General features: G+C 40.1%; 1 protein-coding gene across 1 annotated transcript in view; it reads right to left on the bottom strand.

Annotated features, from left to right (window-relative positions):
• The window catches only part of lrba (LPS responsive beige-like anchor protein), a 672,999-nt gene that overhangs the window by 569,586 nt on the left and 80,002 nt on the right, over positions 1–23,411 (bottom strand). Inside the window, exons 19-21 of the mRNA XM_033017677.1 lie at positions 17,914–17,995; positions 16,668–16,791; positions 9,336–9,528 (exon numbers count right to left, since the gene is read on the bottom strand). Of these exons, the coding sequence (XP_032873568.1) occupies positions 9,336–9,528; positions 16,668–16,791; positions 17,914–17,995 (399 nt within the window). The remainder of the gene's footprint in view (positions 1–9,335; positions 9,529–16,667; positions 16,792–17,913; positions 17,996–23,411) is intronic.

Genomic DNA, 23,411 nt, shown 5'->3' with positions numbered 1-23,411 from the left:
CCCAATGTTGGGGAAGTCCAGAACAAGGGGTCACAGTTTAAGGATAAGGGGGAAGTCTTTTAGGACGGAGATGAGAAAAACATTTTTCACACAGAGAGTGGTGAGTCTGTGGAATTCTCTGCCACAGAAGGTAGTTGAGGCCAGTTCATTGGCTATATTTAAGAGGGAGTTAGATATGGCCCTTGTGGCTAAAGGGATCAGGGGGTATGGAGAGAAGGCAGGTACAGAATACTGAGTTGGATGATCAGCCATGATCATATTGAATGGCGGTGCAGGCTCGAAGGGTCAAATGGCCTACTCCTGCACCTATTTTCTATGTTTCTATGTGCTCTGATAATATTAAAGGTATATACAACCATACATGCTCAAGAACAGTCAAGATTTTTCACTGAACTCACAAAAAATGTGTATTTTGGACTCTTGGGGGAGTCTAAAGATATGGAGATCAGAAACACAATAGGCTGTAGATGCTGAAATATTGAGCAAAAGAAGAGCGTTGGAGGAATTCAGCATGTCAGGCAGCTTCTGTGGAGGGTATGAACAGACAACTTTTCAGATCTGAAGAAGAGTTCCGACACAATACGGGGATCAGATGAGGAAAGTGGATTTGACAGACAAGATCAATTATGATCTGAACGGCAGAGCAGAGACAAAGTATTAAATGGTTTCTTTCGCATCGTTCTGTGTTTTAAAATGGTGTTCCCATCTTCCTTTCTTGAAAATAGCATGTTTTGTGCCAATTCAATTTAATACATCTCTTTAACACAAACCAACATTTAATGCTGTCATCTCTCTTTTCATTTTATTCAACGGATAAAAGGCTGAGCAACTGTTTCCTTCAGTTCTGAAGTGCACTGCTCACTAGATCATCCACCAATCCTTTTTACTTGCATCAAATAGGCATTTGCAAAATTCTGTGTGATTACGAACCAATATTTGTCAGATATCATCTTTTCAGAAAATTAGGGCTGGAAACAAATACATTGCAGAATCCACCCAGTACTGGTGGTATATCAAAGCAATACTCACTGGTCCATTTAAGTGTTAAGACTCACAGTTCTCAAGTAAAAACAAAAGGCTGGCAGCGTCAGGAAATCTGTCAACATCAAATTCAACGATTTCAAACAATAACCGTTCTATTCTTACATTTCATGCTTCCTATATTGCTTTATTTTCTGATATTTCAATTTGTCTCTTCTTAAAAGTAACCCCTCCAGTCATAATTTTACCACTCTCTTTCAACCGATCATCATTGTTCAATCTCTCCAAATCTGTCCAATTATTTTTGTTACATCCATCTCCCCCTCCTTTTTGCTACAATATGAAATTGATTTCATTTCTGACTTTTTTTTTTTTAAAACAAGTCTGATGAAAGGTCATCTATATGAAACATTAATCAGATTTAATTTCCACAAATGCTGCCAAACATGCTATTTCCAACATTTGTTATTCTGCAAATGTTGTACTCTGCACCTATTTTCTCTGTATCTATGTATTACTTGATATTTCCAGCATCTGCAACATGTTACATTTGGATCATTTTAGTTCTGAATGGGCTTAGGCTAACTCACAAAACTATCTGGAATATTAAAACTAAACTGACTTGATGGACTGAATAGTCTCCACTGCTCCTATTGGCATAACGATGGAGTTGCTACCTTACAGCACCAGAGACCAGAGTTCGATCCTGACCACGGGTGCTGTCTGTATGGAGTTTGTACGTTCTTCCTTTGACCATGCAGGTTTTCCCCGGGTGCTCCAGGTTCCTCCCACACGCCAAAAACTATGTGTAGCATAGTGCTAGTGTACAGGGATTGCTGATCGGCACGCATTCGGTATGCTGTTGGGTCTGTTTCTGCGCTGCATCTCCAAACTAAAAAACACTGTTATAACAACTCTTGATATTGAAAAGTTAATATGGAGGGCTGATAGCCATACAGCAAACAAACATTAAAGTTAAAAAATTCTTAAAATACATCAAGGAAAATCTTATTTTGGTAACCCATAAATTACAAATGTATTCATTTTTAATAGACCATGAGATTTTTAAAAACAAGTTTATTTATGCATTAGCAATATTTTCCATAAAAATGAGTGAAATATTTTGGGGATTATGAAAATTGTTTTGAATTATTACAAAATAAAGACAGTGTGAATGATTACCAGCCTCTTTATAGTGTAATTCAAGTCTCCATTTAGTGCTTCTTTCCAATTTTCAATGCACATTCACCCCAAAATCAATCCTTGGCAAATAAAATGATGGCATAACTAAATGCCAAATTAGCCATCAACTATAAGAATCAGAAGGGCAGCAAGTTGATTCAGACTTGCACTTTTGTTAGTCTAGATGTCTTATCAGGTTCCATTTTGACAGCGACTCCTTTAGACAAAAGGACAATCTGAAATTCACTTTCTTTGTTTAGCATCATGTGGTGTTAGGATCAGGAAGAAAAACAGAAATGTTTTACTCTTCACAACAGGTGCTGAAGCATGTCACATAATGCCATGTGATTTTCTTTTCAGGGTTTGTTAAATATATACTATTAGACAAATCGTAGCTTCCCTATTCAACATATCATCTATATAATTAAAAGTCTCATCTTGACCACTTCCTGTCTGCGCTGTATATCGATTTTAGATAAAACGCTACCATATATCGCTATGATTTTTGGCCATCTTACTCACAGTCCTCCTCCGCTGAGGCAGCCCCGAGGATTTTTCCGATCGATGAAAATTAAAAATGTTATGAGTGTTTTAAAAATCTTGAGATCAGCTGATTGGTTTTCTCGCCTGTCAATCACCATGATGAAGGTAACGCCCCTTCTGGGGGGCCAGGAGTATAAAGCCCAAATGGTATTAAATTGCATTTGAATTTGGTGGCCTGCACTGTGCTTGAAATGGTATGAAATTGCATTTGAATTTGGTGGCCTGCACTCTGCTTGAAATGGTATGACGTTGCATTTGAAATTGGTGGCCTGAACTCTGCTTGAAATGGTATGACATGAATTTGGTGGCCTGCACTCTGCTAGAAATGGTATGACATTAATTTGGTGGCCTGCACTGTGCTTGAAATGGTATGACATGAATTTGAAGGCCTGCACTCTGCTTGAAATGGTATGACATTAATTTGTTGGCCTGCACTCTGCTTGAAATGGTATGAAATGAATTTGGTGGCCTGCATTCTGCTTGAAATGGTATGACATTAATTTGGTGGCCTGCACTCTGCTTGAAATGATATGACATGAATTTGGTGGCCTGCACTCTGCTTGAAATGGTATGAAATTAATTTGGTGGCCTGCACTCTGCTTGAAATGGTATGAATAAAATTTGGTGGCCTGCACTCCGCACGTCCTCCAGCCGCCGGACACCTTCGGCACCATGTGCAGCAGGGAGGCCCATGGGCTGTTGGAGCGTCGAACGATGCCCATGGCCTCCATACTCCGAAACTCCGCCTTTGCTATGAGGAGCTTGTCAGGAGCGAGCCTGCGGGCATGGAGCGGTGGACCCGATGTCAGAATATGGTGCATGAAACTGGGCCTCAGGCTGGCCGAGACGAAATTGGGGGGTGGCAATGTCCAGAAACTCAGTCAGTACCTGGGTGTAGACATTGTCCAATGTCGCTATGAGGTTGCTGACCAGCGCGGTGGGCGCAGTAGAGCGCAAGGAGAGTAGCTGTCCGGCCTCGTTTCGGCGGCAACAGCAGAATGCATTTTCTTTTCTAATTTCCCTTCCAGGATTACACTCCTGGGTGTCGAGGTTACCAGTGTGGTGGGACGTGAAGGAGTCCACCCAAAAGCAAATCGGACACGGTTTGCGTGCACTAGACTTGTTTATTCTCTCCAATACAGCTCCCTACTGCTCCAGGGTCACGGGCGTTGCCCGGTCTTAAATACCAACTCAGGTACCGACTCCGTGACTAGCGCCTCCCACACCTAGATGCCGCCCTCTAGAGCCGATGGTTCATTGTGCCCTTGGGTTGCCACCAGGCGCCGCCACAAGCTTAAGAATCATACAATTACTACACACGTTGTTCAGGACATTTGGTCCAACCAGTTCAAGTTGCCACTCTTCCTCCAACGAGAAATTTCTAACTACATCTACTCAATCTGTTCAAGTCTGTTCAACCATCTAATCAATCTAAGCAAATGTTAACACAAACTTGTCTTAATAGTTAATCATGAAAACCTTTGTTTTACTATACAGAAATATTTTAAACCAGAACCACTACTATGCTGTGAACCGTGCAGTTTACAATGTAACCTGGCTCCTTTGACAGATAGCACAAACATAAAGAATAATCTTTCAGCTGATTTGAAGTCTGGAAGCTGATCCATGACTAACAAAAAGCTGAATATCCCTTATCAGTATTATATGCAATGAAATATTTAATAACATGTATATTTGTCAACCAGTATTAAATCAACCACCACATAATACCATTGTATCACAATTCCATAGCAATTCATAACTTATGAACCCAACAACAACCAATCTGCACACGGCATATAAAAAATACCCTGTGTGTCTGTTAAATGCAATCCTTTTATAGTTGTATGTGCCGCACATCTCATCAACATCCCACATCAACATCCTCTCACAGTGCCTTCCAGAATGTTTGGGACAAATACCCATCATTTATTTATTTGCCTACGTACTGCATAATTTGAGATTTGTAATAGAGAAAATCACATGTGGTTAAAGTGCACATTGTCAGATTTTAATATATTCCATTTTTATACATTTTTATTTCACCATGTAGAAATTACAGCAGTGTTTATACATAGCCCCCTCATTTCGGGGCTCCATAATGTTTGGGACACAGCAATGTCATGTAAATGAAAGTAGTCATGTTTAGTATTTTGCTGCATATCCTTTGCATGTAATGACTGCTTGAAGTCTGCGATTCATGGGCATCACCAGTTGCTGGGTGTCTTCTCTGGTGATGCTCAGCCAGGCCTGTATTGCAGCCATCTTTAGCTTATGCTTGTTTTGGGGGATAGTCCCCTTCAGATTTCTCCAGCATATAAAAGGCATGCTCAATTGGGTTCAGATCGGGTGATTGACTTGGCCACTCAAAAATTGACAATTTTTTAGCTTTGAAAAACTCCTTTGTTGCTTTAGCAGTATGTTTGGGATTATTGTCTTGCGGTAGAATGAACTGCCGGCCAATGAGTTTTGAGGCATGTGTTTGAACTTGAGCAGATATGATGTGTCCATATACTTCAGAATTCATTATGCTACTACCATCAGCAGTTGTATCATCAATGAAGATAAGTGAGCCAGTACCTTCAGCAGCCATACATGCCCAGGCCGTAACACCCCCACCAACGTGTTTCACAGATGAGGTGGTATGCTTTGGATCTTGAGCAGTTCCTTCTCTCCTCCATACTTTGCTCTTGCCATCACTCTGATATAAGTTTATCTTCTGTCCACAACACCTTTTTCCAGAACTATGGTTGCTCTTTTAAGTACTTCTTGGCAAACTGTAACCTGGCCATCCTATTTTTGCAGCTAACCAGTGGTTTGCATCTTGCAGTGTAGCCTCTGTATTTATGTTCATGAAGTCTTCTGCGAACAGTAGGCACTGACAAATCCACACCTGACTCCTGAAGAGTGTTTCTGATCTGTCGGACAGATGTTTGGGGATTTTTCTTTATTATAGTGAGAATTCTTCTGTCATCAGCTGTGGTGGTCTTCCTTGGCCTGCCAGTTCCTTTGCGATTAGTAAGCTCACTCGTGCTCTCTTTCTTCTTAATGATGTTCCAAACAGTTGATTTAGGCAAGCCTAAGATTTGGCTGATTTCTCTTACAGTTTTTTTTCTTGTTTCTCAGTCTCATAATGGGTCCTTTGTCTTTCATTGGCACAACTTTGGTCCTCATGTTGATAAACAGCAATAAAATTTCCAAAGATGATGGAAAGACTGGAGGAAAGACTAGGTGCTGAGAGTTATCTTATACCTGCATTAAGGAGGCATTTAAACACACCCGAGCAATTACAAACACCTGTGAAGCCATGTGTCCCAAACATGCTTGTGCCCTGAAATGGGGGGGGAACTATGTATAAACACAGCTATAATTTCTACATGGTGAAACCAAAATGTATAAAAATACCCTTTAATAAAATATGACAATGTGCACTTTAACCATGTGATTATTTATACTACAAATCTCAAATTGTGGAGTACAGAGGCAAATAAATAAATGATGGGTCTTTGTCCCAAACATTATGGAGGGCACTGTATGTTAAGGGCAAAGAGAGGGTGAATAGTAATCTAAAGAACATTGACTTTACATTCTTTCTATGCGCACTGAATTCTCAAATGATAGCGCTTGATCTGGAAAATCCATTGATGACTATGGAGGTGCATTTTGCATTGCTGACCAGCGACAATTTTGGTTGTAAGTATGCTGTTTGCAAATTCTGGCCAGGGAGTCAAGCATTATTAAATCGCCCTTATGTTATGGCAGCATCTTTCTCGAGTTGGGTTGAAACTTGGAATACACTTCATTGAAAAAACAAGCATAATTGCATAGCTGATAAAATTATGGAGTAGCGCACTGATTCAGACACCCAAATCCCTCTAAATCCTTCAATAAAATGACGCTACATAGAATACTAGATCAAATTGTCTGCATTTGCAAATTAAGTCGGTGTAAAAAAAATCACTTCATAATACCTAATTTAGCATACCTGATTTAAATTTGTTTATTTTTTTAAAAGCATGTACTTCTGCATTAACATTTGAACTTAATTTTTTTAAAATAATTGTTACTATAATTGAAAAATTAAGTTATAATATACACACAAATTAAACCTGTTTCGTCAGCATAAATCTAGGAAATGTTAGTAAGATTGAGGTCTGCCACTGAAATACAAAAAAAGCACAGGAGCACAGCGCATTGGCAGAAAAAGCACTCACTACTGCTGAGTCACAAGCTTTCTAATCTTTACAAACAAAAAAGAAAGTGGCAGCTATTCCATTCTGACCAACCCAGCAAAACATAGACCACAATACAATCCTATTGTCTGATTCGTATTGCTGCTTCACATTTTCATTGTGAAATTGCACACTACAAAGATCATGTATGCCTCCTTGTGGCTTAGAAATTAAAAGCAATCAAACAGTACTTTACCATGAACTTCCTTGAAAACCTATGTAACTAAACAACATTCATTAGAGTAAGCCTAATTAGAATGATTATACAGTGCCCTCCATAATGTTTGGGACAAAGACCCATCATTTATTTATTTGCCTCTGTACTCCACAATTTGAGATTTGTAATAGAAAAAAAATCACTTATGGTTAAAGGGCACATTGTCAGATTTTATTAAAGGCCATTTTTATATATTTTGGTTTCACCATGCGGAAATGTATAAACAGCTGTGTTTATACATAGTCCCCCCATTTCAGGGCACCATAATGTTTGTGACACATGGCTTCACAGGCTTTTGTAATTGCTCAGGTGTATTTAAATGCCTCCTTAATGCAGGTATAAGAGAGCTCTCAGCACCTAGTCTTTCCTCCAGTCTTTCCATTACCTTTGGAAACTTTTATTGCTGTTTATCAACATGAGGACCAAAGGTGCCAATGAAAGTAAAAAAAACCATTATGAGACTGAGAAACAAGAATAAAAGTGTTAGAGAAATCAACCAAACCTTAGGCTTACCAAAATCAACTATTTGGAACATCATTAAGAAGAAAGAGAACACTGGTGAGCTTACTAATCACAAAGGGACTGGCAGGCCAAGGAAGACCTCCACAGCTGATGACAGAAGAATTCTCTCTATAATAAAGAAAAATCCCCAAACACCTGTCCGACAGATCAGAAACACTCTTCAGGAGTCAGATATGGATTTGTCAATGACCACTGTCTGCAGAAGACCTCATGAACAGAAATACAGAGGCTACACTGCAAGATGCAAACCATGGGTTAGCAGCAAAAATAGGATGGCCAGGTTACAGTTTGCCAAAAAATACTTAAAAGAGCGACCACAGTTCTGGAAAAAGGTCTTGTGGACAGATGAGACGAAGATTAACATTGTTTAAGAAAGAACTGCAGATGCTGAACAAATCGAAGGTAGACAAAAATGCTGGAGAAACTCAGCGGGTGAGGCAGCATCTATGGAGCGAAGGAATAGGTGACGTTTCGGGTCGAGACCCTTCTTCAGACTGATGTGGAGGGGCCGGGAAGAGGAAAGGAAGAGGCGGAGACAACAGGCTGTGGGAGAGCTTCTAGTTCTCGCCCCCCCCCCCCCCCACCTCCACCTCATTAGTCTGAAGAAGGGTCTCGACCCGAAACGTCACCTATGCCTTCGCTCCATGGATGCTGCCTCACCCGCTGAGTTTCTCCAGCATTTTAGTCTACCTTCGAAGACTAACTTATATCAGAGTGATATAGACCAGAGCATATCACCTCATCTGTGAACACGGTGTTGGGGGTGTTATGGCCTGGGCATGTATGGCTGCTGAAGGTACTGGCTCACTTATCTTCATTGATGATACAACTGCTGATGGTTGTAACATAATGAATTCTGAAGTGTATAGACACATCCTATCCGTTCAAGTTCAAACAAATGCCTCAAAACTCATTGGCCGGCAGTTCGTTCTGCAGCAAGACAATAATCCCAAACATACTGCTAAAGCAACTAAGGAGTTTTTCAAAGCTAACAAAAGGTCAATCACCCGATCTGAACCCAATTGAGCATGCCTTTTATATGCTGAAGATAATACTGAAGGGAACTAGCCCCCAAAACAAGCATAAGCTAAAGATAGCTGCAATACAGGCCTGGCAGAGCATCACCAGAGAAGACACCCAGCAACTGGTGATGTCCATGAATCGCAGACTTCAAGCAGTCATTGCATGCAAAGGATATGCAACAAAATACTAAACATGACTACATTCATTTACATGACATAGCTGTGTCCCAAACATTATTCTGCCCTGAAATAGGGTGACTATGTATAAACACTGATGTGATTTCTACATGGTGAAACAAAAATGTATAAAAATGGCCTTTATTAAAATCTAACAATGTGCACTTTAACCACATGTGATTTTTTTCTATTACAAATCTCAAATTATGGCATACGTAGGCAAATAAATAAAGGAGGATCTTTGTCCCAAACATTATGGAGGGCACTATATATAATAACGATTTTTGATCATGTAATTCCTCCTGAAATTGATGTATTCATAGCTTGAAATTTAAAGTCTACTGCTTAATGTTTGCTTTTTTAATAAATTCACTAGTAATGATGTATACTGGACGCTAACTGGACATAATTACATTGTGGTTATGCATATATTACTCAGAGATTTTTATTGACTCTCACCTTTGAATGCGTAATTGAGAGTGTATCCACCCAGACACGCCAGCCACCCCACTCGTACTTTACTGCATGATAAAGCAATATGCGGAAGATAGCATACACCATCTCAGTTAGTTTTTGCTCTTCTGAATTCTTCGGGCTGACATAACAAAGAGATAACATCCACTCTTGCCACACTGAGCACTGCAGTAAACTCCTGCAAAATAACAATCACCGTTAAGATTTTAAATAAATACACATATATCTAGTAGAAAAGGCAGCTATGGAGCACGAGAAAGCAAAACATTGCCTAATTCAAATTACTCAAGGTAGATTTGCTATACATAGTGGAAGTTTTTTTTTGTTACTCTGAATACTTAGTTATTCCAAATAAATCATATTTTCACATTTTAAGCATTTTACTGCAATTTAATTGAAGGTGAAACAGTCAGTGATATGAATAGTTTCTGAAAGAAATTTGAAGCCAACACGCAAGTCTTCAACAAAACACAAAAGAGGCTTTCACAACTATACAGATGTACAAATGATTCAATCACTGTAAACTAGATGCAGTTATTATAAATAAATCACAAACATTCCAAAAGGATCCAAATTTATTCAGACAAGAAAAATAAACAAGCAAAAAATAAACTGTGGTCAAGATACTATCTGTGGAAGGAAATCAACAGATGATATTTTGGTTCAAGACCCTTCATCTGTCCATTTACATTCACCAATGCTGTCTGACCCACAGGGTTTCACCAGCATTTGTGTTTTGCTCAAGATTCCAGCATCTGCAGTTTCTTATATCTCAAGACTAACCTGAAATGTATTTGCAATTTTTAAGACTATTAAAAATGAAGTACGTCACCATCATAAGCTCACAATGTAAAAATAAAGCTCCCTAGATAAATTGAAAATCTTAAACTAAATCTAAATAATTAGAGCTTCCCCATTGTTTCATATCTGAAGCCCTAAAATCCCCAATGAAAACAATGAACTGCAGAAATCTCAGTAAGATGTAGCTAACAAAACAAGCTGAAAGATTTGGAACATCAAAGCTGTCAGGAAGTTCCCGTCATCTGCATTTAACAAAGCATACACATGTCCCAAATGTGCTTTCATTTAAACGGATAAATAATAGTTCTGAAGACCAGCAGGTTCTGCATCATGAGAAATGCAAATTCAAAATAAGAACAGTGGAGGGAACATTTGTTTAATATATTGTCTTACAACACATCAACTTTAACCTTTTTGTGAACTTGCTTCTGAAACATGACCTTGAAAATAAGAGTATGAAAGTGATTTTTAAATATTGTGCATGCCTTACTTAGGTTACTGTATTGGTTCTCTGCTAAAATGATTAGTCCAACAGGAATAAAAATGGGCTTAAAGTTAAAACCATAGAAACACCACCGACATTGATCCAACATAATGAACTTGAACAATAACAATGCTGAATTAGAGGAAAAAAAGTCCAGCCAATAACGAAAAGACCTAAATACCAATAGGTTGGCACCTACCAATTGTGCTCTAGATGAAAGTTAATATGTGCAAGATCCAGTCCCTGCAAAGATACCTGGAAAGCAGGTACCAAGAATGCTCAAGAGAAGCGAGTATTCATGACTGTGTAATTAGTAAGTTCCCTTGGAGTGAAATGGTTAAAATATTATGTTAATTTCAGACTGTCCACTTCGATAAAATGTGCAACTGGTGTACATGGAACATCGTGGATGGATGGAATACTATATGGTGCAATGGTGTGGGTACATTTAGCCTTTAATCAATCTATGTGCATTTGATATGAACTATCATTCAGGTGGTTTTTGTGCACAATTGAAGTATTTCCCTCCCCGAAGATCTCCTTCAACAACTACATGCATCTACTGCAAGTGATGTTTCTTGCAGACCTGCTTCAGAAGGATAAGCAGATGCATATTATCAGTTACTGATAAAGGTTCAATTGCTTTTGTATTTATATAGAACTGGAGACCATACACAGGGCATGATTGTTTTGTGAAGCATTGTTTAAATGTCATGTTTTAACGTGGAGAAAAAAATGAATGTGTTTCGAGGCAAGTTGGCCAGCAATGCTCCAGGCAGCAAGAAACAAGGTGGTATTGTCCATCAGCACGTAGGAAATATGTGCAGTTTCCAATTAAGTGCATTTGGTTAGTCTGTCATGACTTTGTGATGAAGTGGTAATATTGTCACTGAACATGACTGGTGCCAGACACTTTCAGATCAGCCCAATGCAACCAGGTAAGACTATCCACTGGTTGAGGTAGGTACATTTTAAAAGACATTAGGACTGGTACATGGATAGGAAGGGTTGAGAGGGATAAGGGTCACAGACAGACATATGGGACTAGCATAGATAGGCATCATGGTCAGCATGGATAAGTTGGGCTGGTGGGCCTGTATCCGAGCTGCATGACTCTCTATATGTTGCAGGTCTTCCTCCTGCCTGAGGCAATGGCTGAGTTCTCACAACCAAGGTTGTGTAGCAGGCAACAAGCAACCATTTCAAAAACATATAATCCTCCACCCGATTCTTTCTTTTCCAGCCACTTAAACACAAGTTTTACTTGGACTTCTTTATAATGTCTATGGTGTTGGGTTGAGAGTCTGCACAGGTTAGTGCTCCAATTATCAAGTAGGTGATTGGGTTAAACCAAAGATAGACACAAAATACTGGAGTAGCTCAGGCAGCATCTCTGGATAGAAGGATTGAGTGACGTTTCGGGCCAAGTTCTCCTTGTCCCAACTCCACTGTAAAATCTCCTCAACGTACGCCTACTTTGAAGAAATTAATTTCCTCTTTCCCATTCCTTCCCTGTGGATATGCTAAGTTACTCCAGCATTTTGTATCTATCTTTGGTGCAAATCAGCATCTGCAGTTCCTTTCTACACAGAGGTGATTGGGTTAGATCAGTGGTATTAATATATCACTCTCCCTTCTTTCATGAATTTAGGTTCCCCTCAAGTGGATCATGGCCAGACAAATCTATTACTCATTAGAAAACAGACAGATCACTAATGCAGTCAAAACTCTCTTCATATTTAATCAATCTACCTCAAAAAGGATACAACAATAAACAACATTTGTAAAGCACCTTCAATATACAAAAATAATCTAAAATGAATTACAGATGTGCAAAAAAATGGACACCAACATAAGAGAAGACTAGCCATAACAGAGACAGAGATGCAGAAGTTAATAAGAAGATAATTTGGGAATACTGGAAAAGATATGGGTGAGAGTCAGGAGAACAAAATGTACTGGAGGTTAAGGCAACAATGATTGGATACAGGTGGCAGATTTCTGCACAAAATGAACATTTCAAAAGGTAAGACAAGAAAACATGGGAATAGTTAACAATAGAAGTAATAAAGACAGAAATGAGCATTTTACTGAACCTGAATGAAGACTACCTTCATGAGAGTACATGATATAAAAAAGGACAATTTAAGGTCAATGCCCCTATTGTAGATGAACAAAGACCAAATTGGTTCATTGGTTCTAAAACAATTTCATACATTCTACTCTCATTCATTCAAAACAAATTTTGCAAAACCCACAATGAATAATTACAGAAAGAACACATTAGGAAATTCTTTTTTTTTCTAAACTTGGTGTGATGTAGATATTAAAAATGGTCTAGCTCATTTTGTGACAATGACTCGGGAGAGAGATACAAATGAAGGCAAAACCTAAGTGATTAGGGCTGGATTTCACAATGAACTGTTTCCAAGTGATTCAGAACATTTAATCACATAAAGAAAAGTAGTTTGCAACCAGTTACATCAAGGTTGTATTGACTTAATGACAAGGAGATCTAGCTAACTGGATACAGAATTGATTCATGTTAAGAAACAGCGAATGGTGATGAAAGGATGAATTTCAGACTGCGACTGACGGTTTGCCTCAGTGATTGGTGAGGGCCTCATTGCTGTTTGCCAAATATGTCAACAATTTGGACGAGGATGTACAAGGTAAGATTTGTAAGTTTGCAGATAACATTAAAATAGATGGTATCAAAGACAGTGAAAATGGTTATCAAGAATTACAATGTGATCTTGATTAGCTGGGTAAGTGGGCTGAGGAATGACAATTGGAATATAATTCAGGTAACTGTGAATTATTGCATTTTGGGAAGTCAAAGCAGGGCAGTACCTTCACAGCGAATGGCAAGGCATAGTTCCCTGAAAGTGACATTGCAGGTAGATAGGTTGGTGAAAGTGGCTTTAGGCACCTTCGCCTTCGTCAATCAGGGTATTGAGTATAGAAGTTGGGATGTAATATTACAGTTGCACAAGATGCGGGAGAGATTGCACTTGGAATATTGTTCGGTTTAAGGCACCTTGCTTTAAGAAATATGCTGTTAAGCTGGAAAGGGTGCAGCGAAGATTTAATAGGGTGTGGCCAGGATTGATCCAAGCCAGATCCACAGGGACTGTGCAGACGAGAACTTAATTCTCTAGAGCACAGGAAGCTGAACGATGATCTTATAGAGGTGCATAAAATCATGAGGAATAGATAGGGTGAAGACACAGAGTTTTTCCTCAAATAAGGGAGTCTAGGACTAGAGAGAATACATAGGTTTATGGTGAGAGGGGAAATAATTAATAGGTAGACAAAAGTGCTGGAGAAACCCAGCGGGTGTAGCAACATCTATGGAGTGAAGGAAATAGGCAACGTTTCGGGCCGAAACCCTTCTTCAGACTGATGTAGGGTGGGGGGTGGGAGAAGAAAGGAAAAAGGAAGAGAAGGAGCCTGAGGGCTGAGGGAGAGCTGAGAAGGGGAGAAGACAGCAAGGGCTACCGGAAATTGGTGAATTCAATGTTTATGCCACTAGGGTGCAGACTGCCCAAGCAGAATATGAGGTGTTGCTCCTCCAATTTCCGGCGGTGCTCACTCTGGCCATGGAGGAGGCCCAGGACAGAGAGGTCGGATTCGGAATGGGAGGGGGAGTTGAAGTGCTGAGCCACCGGGAGATCAGGTTAGTTAATGTGGACTGAGCTGAGGTGTTCGGCGAAACCATCACCAAGCCTACGCTTGGTCTCACCGATGTAGATCAGCTGACATCTAGAGCAGCGGATGTAATAGGTGAGGTTGGAGGAGATGCAGGTGAATTATTCTTCCCTCCCGCACCACCCCTTTCACCGGGCACTTTCCCTTGCAACCGCAAGAGGTGCTACACCTGTCGCTTTACCTCCCCCTTCGACTCCATTCAAGGACCCAAGCAGTCGTTCAAGGTGTGAAAGAGGTTCACCTGCACTTCAGCACTTCAACTCCCCCTCCCATTCCGAATCCGACCTTTCTGAACTGGGCCTCCTCCATGACCAGAGTGGGCACTACCGGAAATTGGAGATGCAGCACCTCATATTCCGCTTGGGCAGTCTGCACCCTTGTGGTATAAACATTGAATTCTCCAATTTCCGGTAGCCCTTGCTGTCTCCTCCCCTCAGCCCTTGGGCTCCTCCTCTTCCTTTTTCCTTTCTTCTCTCCGTTCCTCCCCGTTTCCCCCCACCCACCCACCCAACATCAGTCTGAAGAAGGGTTTTGGCCCGAAACGTTGCCTATTTCCTTCGCTCCATAGATGCTGCTGCACCCGCTGAGTTTCTCCAGCACTTTTGTCTACCTTTGATTTTCCAGCATCTGCAGTTACTTCTTAAATAATTAATAGGAACCTGAGAGGCAAAGTTTTTATCCCCACACAAAGGGTGCTCGGTATATGGATTGAACTGCCAGAAGTAATTAAAGCAGATTCAATAACAATACGTAAAATACATTTGGATGGGTACATGGAACGGAAAGGTTTGGAGGGGAATGGACCAAAAGCAGGCAAATTATAACTAGCCTAGATGGGGCATAGACAGGTGAGCTGAAGGGCCGGATTGCCTCCTGTCTTGTACATCAGTCACTGAAAGTAAGCATGCATGTACAGCAGGCAGTGAAGAAAGCTAATGGCATTTTGGCCTTCATTGCGAGAGGATTTGAGTTTAGGAGCAAGGAGATCCTACTGCAGTTGTATAGTGCCCTGGTGAGACTACACCTCGAGTATTGTGTGCAATTTTGGTCTCCTAATTTGAGGAAGGATATTATTGCCATTGAGGGAGTGCAGCGTAAGTTCACCAGGTTAATTCCCGGGATGGTGGACTGACATAGGTTGAAACAATGGGTCGACTGGGCTTGTGTTCACTGGAATTTAGAAGGATGAGAAGGGATCTTATAGTAGAAACATATAAAAGGATTGGACAGGCTAGATGCAGGAAAAATGGTCCGGATGTTGGGGGAGTCCAGAACCAGGGGTCACAGATGAAGAATAAAGGGTCGGCCATTTACGACTGAGATGAGGAAAGATTTCTTCACCCAGAGAGTTATGGATCTGTGGAATTCTCTGCCACAGAAGGCAGCGGAGACCAATTCACTGGATGTTTTCAAGAGAGAGTTAGATTTAACTCATCGGGCTAAAGGAATCAAGGGATATGGGGAAAAAGCAGGAACGGGGTACTGATTTTAGATGATCAGCCATGATCATATTGAATGGCGGTGCTGGCTCAGAGGGCCTACTCCTGAACCTATTTTTCTCTGTTTCTATGTCTGCATCTATGAAGATGCTGTGATGAACACAATGTAAAAGTGACACGACACAGTTGGGCAAAAGAGAGGGAAGGTATGAAAAGAAGAAGTCAGTTGACCACAAAAGTTGTAGGAAGTTTAATGAGGGATAAATCCAGAATCATAGAGGATATAATTTGTGATTTTATTTAGTCCTTCAGGAAATAGTTCCTGAAAAAGATGTGCAGGATCCCAAGTGAAAATATATCCGTTGAAACATTGGGTTGTGGGCTATTTAACCAGGGGAACAAATCAAACATTTACTCACTTTAAAATAAAAATCTCAAAATTAAAAGTCAAGAAAAAGCACTTCCCTTCAGCCTCTAAATTTATAAAACAAACTACCTTTGTAGAAACAAAATTATAGGCTAAGAAAAGGTACAGAACGTTAGCGTTAAGATATTTACTTGACTCTTCAACGATTAACAGCATGCAATCTTTACGCAAAGTAATAATGATTAAGTGAGTTCTGTATTTGCCATGGAAAGATTGCACCAGAAACTTTCAATTCATCAAGTATCATGCAACATCAACCTTCAATGTTATTAAGAATCCAATGTCAGAAAACAACTGTAGGTGAGGTGAGAAAAATCTCCAGGTTAATTTGTTGTTAGTACCATTTAATGGTCTAAACAATTCCAAGCTTCATATTTAAGCAAATCAACATGTCGATGTGCTTAATTCACATAACTAAATCACAGTAATTAGATTTTGTACCAGCAGCAACGCACCTTCTATTTTCCCGGTTGTTATTGAAGAGTTTAATCATGTCGGATAAGAAAACACGGCTAACTTCCATTGTTTCTAAAAGTTGAGGCGAATTCCTCAGTAGTGTTGCGATCACCTTCAGAATTTCTGGTAAAATAGGAATGATAATATACAAGGTCAAATATGACTACATTTTCAAAAGTACAGTATTTTAAAAGTCATCTTAACAACAGTTGCTCTTTGAATTTTGAACTGCAAGATATCAACAAAACGTTCATAGATTTTTTTCGTATGCCTTACACATTTACAAATAAAAATGATGAAAACGACCTCATGTATTTTTAAATTAAAAACGGAAATCACAGAGACACTGGCACAGCTGAATTCCTCCATCACTGTCTTTTGCTCAAACTAAAAACATACTTTTCCACACAAAGGCTGTTGGAGGAGGTAGTTGAGGCAGGGACTATCCCAACATTTAAGAAACAGACAGGTACATGGATAGGACAGGTTTGGAGGGATACGGACCAAACACAGGCAGGTGGACTGGTGTAGCAGGGACATGTTGGCCGGTGCGGGCAAGTTGGGCCGAAGGGCCTGTTTCCACACTGTATCACACACTATGACTCTATACTTTCACACATACAATTAAATCATTTAAACTAACTGAATCAACCCAAATAAAACGCTCTACATGCCTTTCTCGCAGTCATCATCTCACTTATGCGCATCTCCTTTAAACTTTGCCTCACATTAAAGCTATTTCCTCAAGTATTTGATATTTCCATCCTGACAGGTTCTGGCCATCTACTCTATCTATCTACTCCAATAATTCTATCATGTCTCCTCTCAACCAGAGAAAACAATCAGAGTTAGTCCAACCTCTCCTTGCAATTATTACTCTCTAATCCAGACTTAATTCTGGTCAACCTCCTCTGTACACTTTCCAAAGACTCCACAAATGCATGCAATGCACCAAGTGCAGCCTAGCCAAAGTCCTATAAAGCTGCATCATAATCTCCTGACTTTTATACTCACTACCCTGACCAATGAAGGCAAACATACCATATGTCTTCTTTACCACTATCTACTAGTGTTGCCACTTTCAGTTCAACTTCCAGTTGATTCAATGCAATAAAGCATTTTTTTTCTGCAGTCTTAAAATTTACTGCAAAGATTTCTTGTTTTACAGAGTTCAGAGGAGGAAAATAACCTCACACATGGGTAAATAGTGGAAGAACATTTTAATTCAAAATAAATGGTGCTTACGTGGGTTTTGAATCTTCACTGATGAATCTGGGTCAGGATGCTGCTTGTGCACAACTTGAGTACATATCTGTTCAGTCAGAATCTTAAAAATCAAAGTTCAAATATAAACAAATTGTTTGACAAGCAAAAGCATTTTCATTGCATTTTATCTTCAATTACATTTTATACTCAATTTTATACTCAATATAAAATTAAGAATTGATTCTCCCATGCGATCCTTGAAAATAAGCCACTTCTTTCTTATATCTGGAAAGCAATGTCAATATTTAGAACGCTCATAAAAAAAATGTTGTATTTGGAAAGAAAGTAATGTTGGGGAATTCTGGCGGTATAACTTTGAACTATGCTGAAAGAATGCATCAGATTATAAACAGGAACAAAAATGATTCATAATAAAAATGATTCATAATCAAATTCACCCAAAAAATGTATTATTCCAGTATTGTGTATAAAAATAAACAAAGCAAACAAAATTAAGTTCCTAATATTCCACATTCTCTAAACATTTCACCTGCATGTAATTAAGCATGCTCTAAAACAGTTGCCAATCACAAGTTTGTTGCTTCCTTATGTACAAGATAAAAAGTTGCAGTTGTGACATATCAAGACAGTTACTCCAGCTTTTTGTGTCCATCTTCGGTTTAAACCAGCATCTGCAGTTCCTTCCTACACATGACATTTCCACAAGTTATGCCATAGATAACATATGAAGATTTGTTCTCGTCACTTCTTCAGATGCTAAGCTTTCAATTTTAACCATGGCCATCACCGAAAGCAGGAGAATACAAAGACCCGAATCATCTATGAAAAGGCCACAAAAATTTACATTTCCAAAGTTGTTTACGTTTTTTTATACTGTGACAGCTCGGTTGCCGCTCCAATCCCCATCACCGGCAGACAGGCCAGGAGACCCTAAACTTCAGCACCATTGAGCTGAGACCACAGCCAAATATGTAACAGCTGTGTCCAATTAGTTAATATTGGATTGACCTGCCTGAACCTCATCAGCCTACTCCTTATAAATCACAGGCGATCCAGCCAGAGTGGAGAAGGAAGAGCGTGAAAAGAAGCAGCAGAGAAAGAGGAAGAAAGAAAGAAAGAAAGAAAGAAAGAAGAAGAAGAAGAAAGTGGGAGACCTCCCTGCTCGCTGCATTCCCCTGTGCAGCCTGGACGACCGAGCCTCTGGGACAAACACGAGACCACCAGCGCCACCATTTTGTGGTCAAGACGGAGCTTCCAGGACAAGCCAGCTGAGGCCATGACTAAGTGCCCAGGGCATGCCTGACACCGCCACTGCCCCTTGCCTGCCCACAGACAATAAGGGACTACACCCACACACACAGATGCAAATACTGAGTGGCCAATGTAAACCAGAGACCACCAGCATCTCCTCTCAAGGCAAGGGTGAACCACTGGGATAAGTCTGAGAATATCATGCCTCCTCCTTCAAGCCAAAAGCTGACCTGCCAGGACAAGCCCGACAGCTGAGAAATTATGAGTAAAATGACCCTAATGGGAGTTATTTACAGGCTCCCAAACAGTAGCCGGGATATAGGGTACGTTACATCAGGAGATAAAATTGGCATGTAAGAAAGGCAATGCTACATTGGTCTTGAGAGATTTCAATATGCAGGTGGACTGGGCAATTCTGGTTGGTACTGGATCCAAATAAAGGGAATTTGTAGAGTGCCTCCAAGATGGATTCCTAGAGCAGCTTGTTGTGGAGCCTACCATGAAAAAGGTAATTTTGGATTTAGTGTTATGTAATGAATCGGATTTGATAAGTAAACTCAAGGTAAAGGAACCATTAGGAGGTAGCGACCACAACCTGATAAGATTTAATCTGCAATTTGAGAGTGAGAAGGTGAAATCGGATGTGTCGGTATTGCAGCTGGGCAAAGGGGACTACAGAGGCATGAGGGAGGAGCTTGTCAAAGTTGACTGGAAAGGGACCCTAGCATGGACGACAGTGGAACATCAATGGCAGGAATTTCTGGGAATAATCTGGAAGATGCAGGATCTTTTCATTCCAAAGAGGAAGAAATATTCTAGGGGGAGAAAGAGGCAACCGTGGCTGACAAGGGAAGTCAAGGACAGTATAAAACTAAAAGAGAAGGCGTACAACATAGCAAAGATTAGTGGGAAGCCAGTGGATTGGGAAGCTTTTAAAGAACAACAGAAGGTAACTAAAAAGACAATACGGGAAGAAAAGATGAAATACGTAATGATGAATAATAATAATAATAATAATAATAATATCTTTTATTGTCATTGCACATCAGTGCAACGAGATTTAGTATGCAGCTTCCAACCGATGTAAATGAAAAGTAAAATAAATAAATAAGCTGTGTGACGTGACCATCCGAGGGAGACAGTCCAGGGGGGATGGGGGGCACTCAGCAGGGCCGGCTCAGAGCCGCTATAGCTCTGGGAATAAAGCTGTTTCTGAGTCTGGAGGTTCGGGCGTAGAAGGCCTTGTAACGTCTGCCGGAGGGAAGTAGTTCGAACAGTCCGTTACAAGGGTGTGAGGAGTCTTTATGGATGCTGACGGCCTTCCTGAGGCACCGTCAGCATGAAATGAAGTAAGCTAGCCAATAATATAAAAGAAATAGCACGAGTTTCTTCAGTTATATAAAGAGCAAGAAATAGGCAAAAGTGGACATTTGGACCACTGGAGAATGATGCAGGAGATGTAATAATGGGGAATTTAAAAAATGGCTGAGTTCAATAACATTTTTGCATCCATTTTCACAGTGGAAGACACCAGCAACGCGCCTCAAATTCAAGAGATTCAGGGGGTGGAAGTTAGTGGAGTGGCTATTACCAGGGAGAAGGTGCTTGGGAAGCTGAAAGGCCTGAAGGTGGATAAGTCACCTGGGCCGGATGGACTACACCGTAGGGTTTAGAAAGAGGTGGCTTTAGAGATTGTGGAGGCATTGATAGTGATATTTCAGGAATCACTAGGGTCAGGAGTGGACCCAGATGATTGTAAAATCGCCAATATTACCCCCCTGCACAAAAAAGAAACAAGGCAGAATAGTGGGGGACAATAGGCCGGTTGATCTGACTTCGGTGGTTGGTGAGATTTTGTCAATTATAAAGGATGAGGTTACGGAGTACTTAGAAGTTCACGATAAAATAGGCCGAAGTCAGCATGGCATGGTGAAGGGGAGGTCTTGCTTGTCAAACTTGCTGGAATTCTTTGCAGAAGTAAATAACAGGACAGACATAGGCGAGTCAGTGGATGTTGTTTGCTTAGATTTTCAGAAAGCCTTTGATAAGGCTGCTAAGGAAGATGAGTGCCAATGGTATCAGATAATAGCATGGATAGCAGGTTGGCTGGTTGGCTGAAGACAAAGAGTGGCAACAAAGGGGTTTTTTTCTGGTTGGCTGCCAGTGACTAGTGGAGTTCCACAAGGGTTGGTGCTGGGGCCACTACTCTTCACGTTGTATATTAATGATTTGAACAAGGGGGTTGAAGGCTTTGAGGCCAAGTTTGCGGATGATACAAAAATAGGTGGAGGGGCACGTAGTATAGAAAAAGCAGGGACTCTGCAGAAAGACTTGGACAGGTTGGGACAGTGGGCAGAGAAGTGGCATATGAAATATACAGTGGCAAAGTGTGTAGTCATGAATTTTGGTAGTAGGAATAAAGGCGTAGACTATTTTCTAAATGGGGTGAGAATCCAGAAATCCGAGGTGCAAAGGGACCCAAGTCCTTAGTGCAGGAGTGCTGGTGCAGGATTCCCAAAAAGTTAATCTGCAAGTCGAATCGGTAGTAAAGAAAGGAAACTCAACGCTAGCATTTATTTCAAGACGGCTTGTATACAAAAACAGGGATGTAACGTTGAGGCTCCATAAAGTGCTGGTAGTTTGAAATATTGTGAGCAATTTTAGGCACCATATCTGAGGATCTAGGACTAGAGGTCATAGCCTCAGAATTAAAGGACGTTCTGTTTGGAAGGAGATGAGGAGAAATTTCTTTAGTCAGAGGGTGGAGCGGCGGTGGTGAATCTGTGGAATTCTTTGCCACAGAAGGCTGTGGATATTCATAAGGCAGAGATATAGATTCTTGATTAGTGCAGGTGTCAGAGGTTATGGGGTGAAGGCAGGAAAATGGGGTTAGTAGGGAGAGATCAATCAGTCATGATTAAATGGCGGAGTAGACTTGATGGGCCGAATGGCCTAATTCTACTATTCCTTATGATAGCCATTACCTGTTCTGGAGGCAAAGGGGAGCTGCTGGGGCAAGTTCAAGATCATCAGTGCCTCCTCACAAGAAGGCTCTTGACCCAAATTGTCACCCATTTCTTCTCTCCAGAGATGCTGCCTGTCCTGCTGAGTTACTCCAGCATTTTGTGTCTATCTTCGGTATTCTAACCAGCATCTGCAGTTCGTTACTACACGTTTTCTTTGCGATATTTGCATGAAGACTGATGAAAAGTGTAAGTTTAAAATGTTCTGCTATTCCTCGTTTCCCATCTCTTGTTCCCGGTTTTACTCTCTTGGGTTCCCACATATACTTAGGATAACCCTGCCCTTTTCTGTTGTTTAGATATTACTCAAAATTTTACCCTGATCATCAATCTTTTCTCTCCTATTACCTTTAGCTTTTTAATCTCCTGCTAGTGACGGAAGCATTCAGTTCTCACTCTCTAACCAAGACAACTCGTCAGTCAACCTAAAATATATGGCCAATATTGCATTTCACACAAGATAGCTAACAAATTAAAATTAAAATGCTGTATTTTCATTCCTGTTTTGTGCAAATTTAAGAATTAATGACTGCAAATCACAAATAGATTACTACAGATTTGCCTGTTTTCGCAAATTGTTCTCACATCAATATCTAATAATATGCTGCTTCCTGAGTGAAACTTTAATAGCCATAACAGACGTGGTTTTGCCTTGCAGGTATGTCTTGAACATTCAAATATTATGCTAGATGAATCCTTAAACTAAAGAAAATAAATAGAGAAAATCAGGTGATAAGATATTCTACACTAATTTTTATGAAATAAATCCATGACAAATAATATGGGGGGAAAAATAAGCCACCCAGGTAAAATTCAATCCATTACAAATGTTTAAGGTTACAGGGGTGATTAATAACACCAAACTAAAAGTACTTGAACATGAATTCATTCAAGTAAAATAGAATAGCGCAAGTTACTCCCAGGGTTATTTAACTGACATGTCACCCTATCCCTCTAGATGGTTATTAACAACGTCATCCTACTTCTCTCCAAGGTTATTTAACTACATCATCCTACTCCTCTCCATGGTTATTTAACTACGGTATCCTATCTCTCTCCGTGGTTATGTAACTACATCATCCTACCTCACTACATGCTAATTTAATGGTCATGTCATCCTATTTGTGAAGAGCAATCATTCTGGGTTTTTTAAATATTATTCCATAATACAGTTGAATAAGCTTGGAAGAAAAATAGAATACATAACTCATTTCATTTTTATAGTTACATTAGCATTAGCAT

This window comes from Amblyraja radiata, chromosome 1 (genome assembly GCF_010909765.2).
Source record: "Amblyraja radiata isolate CabotCenter1 chromosome 1, sAmbRad1.1.pri, whole genome shotgun sequence".
NCBI classification, from domain to species: Eukaryota; Metazoa; Chordata; class Chondrichthyes; order Rajiformes; family Rajidae; genus Amblyraja; species Amblyraja radiata.
Note: the sequence above shows the minus strand (reverse complement) of the source record. Positions and strands in the feature narration are given on the sequence as shown.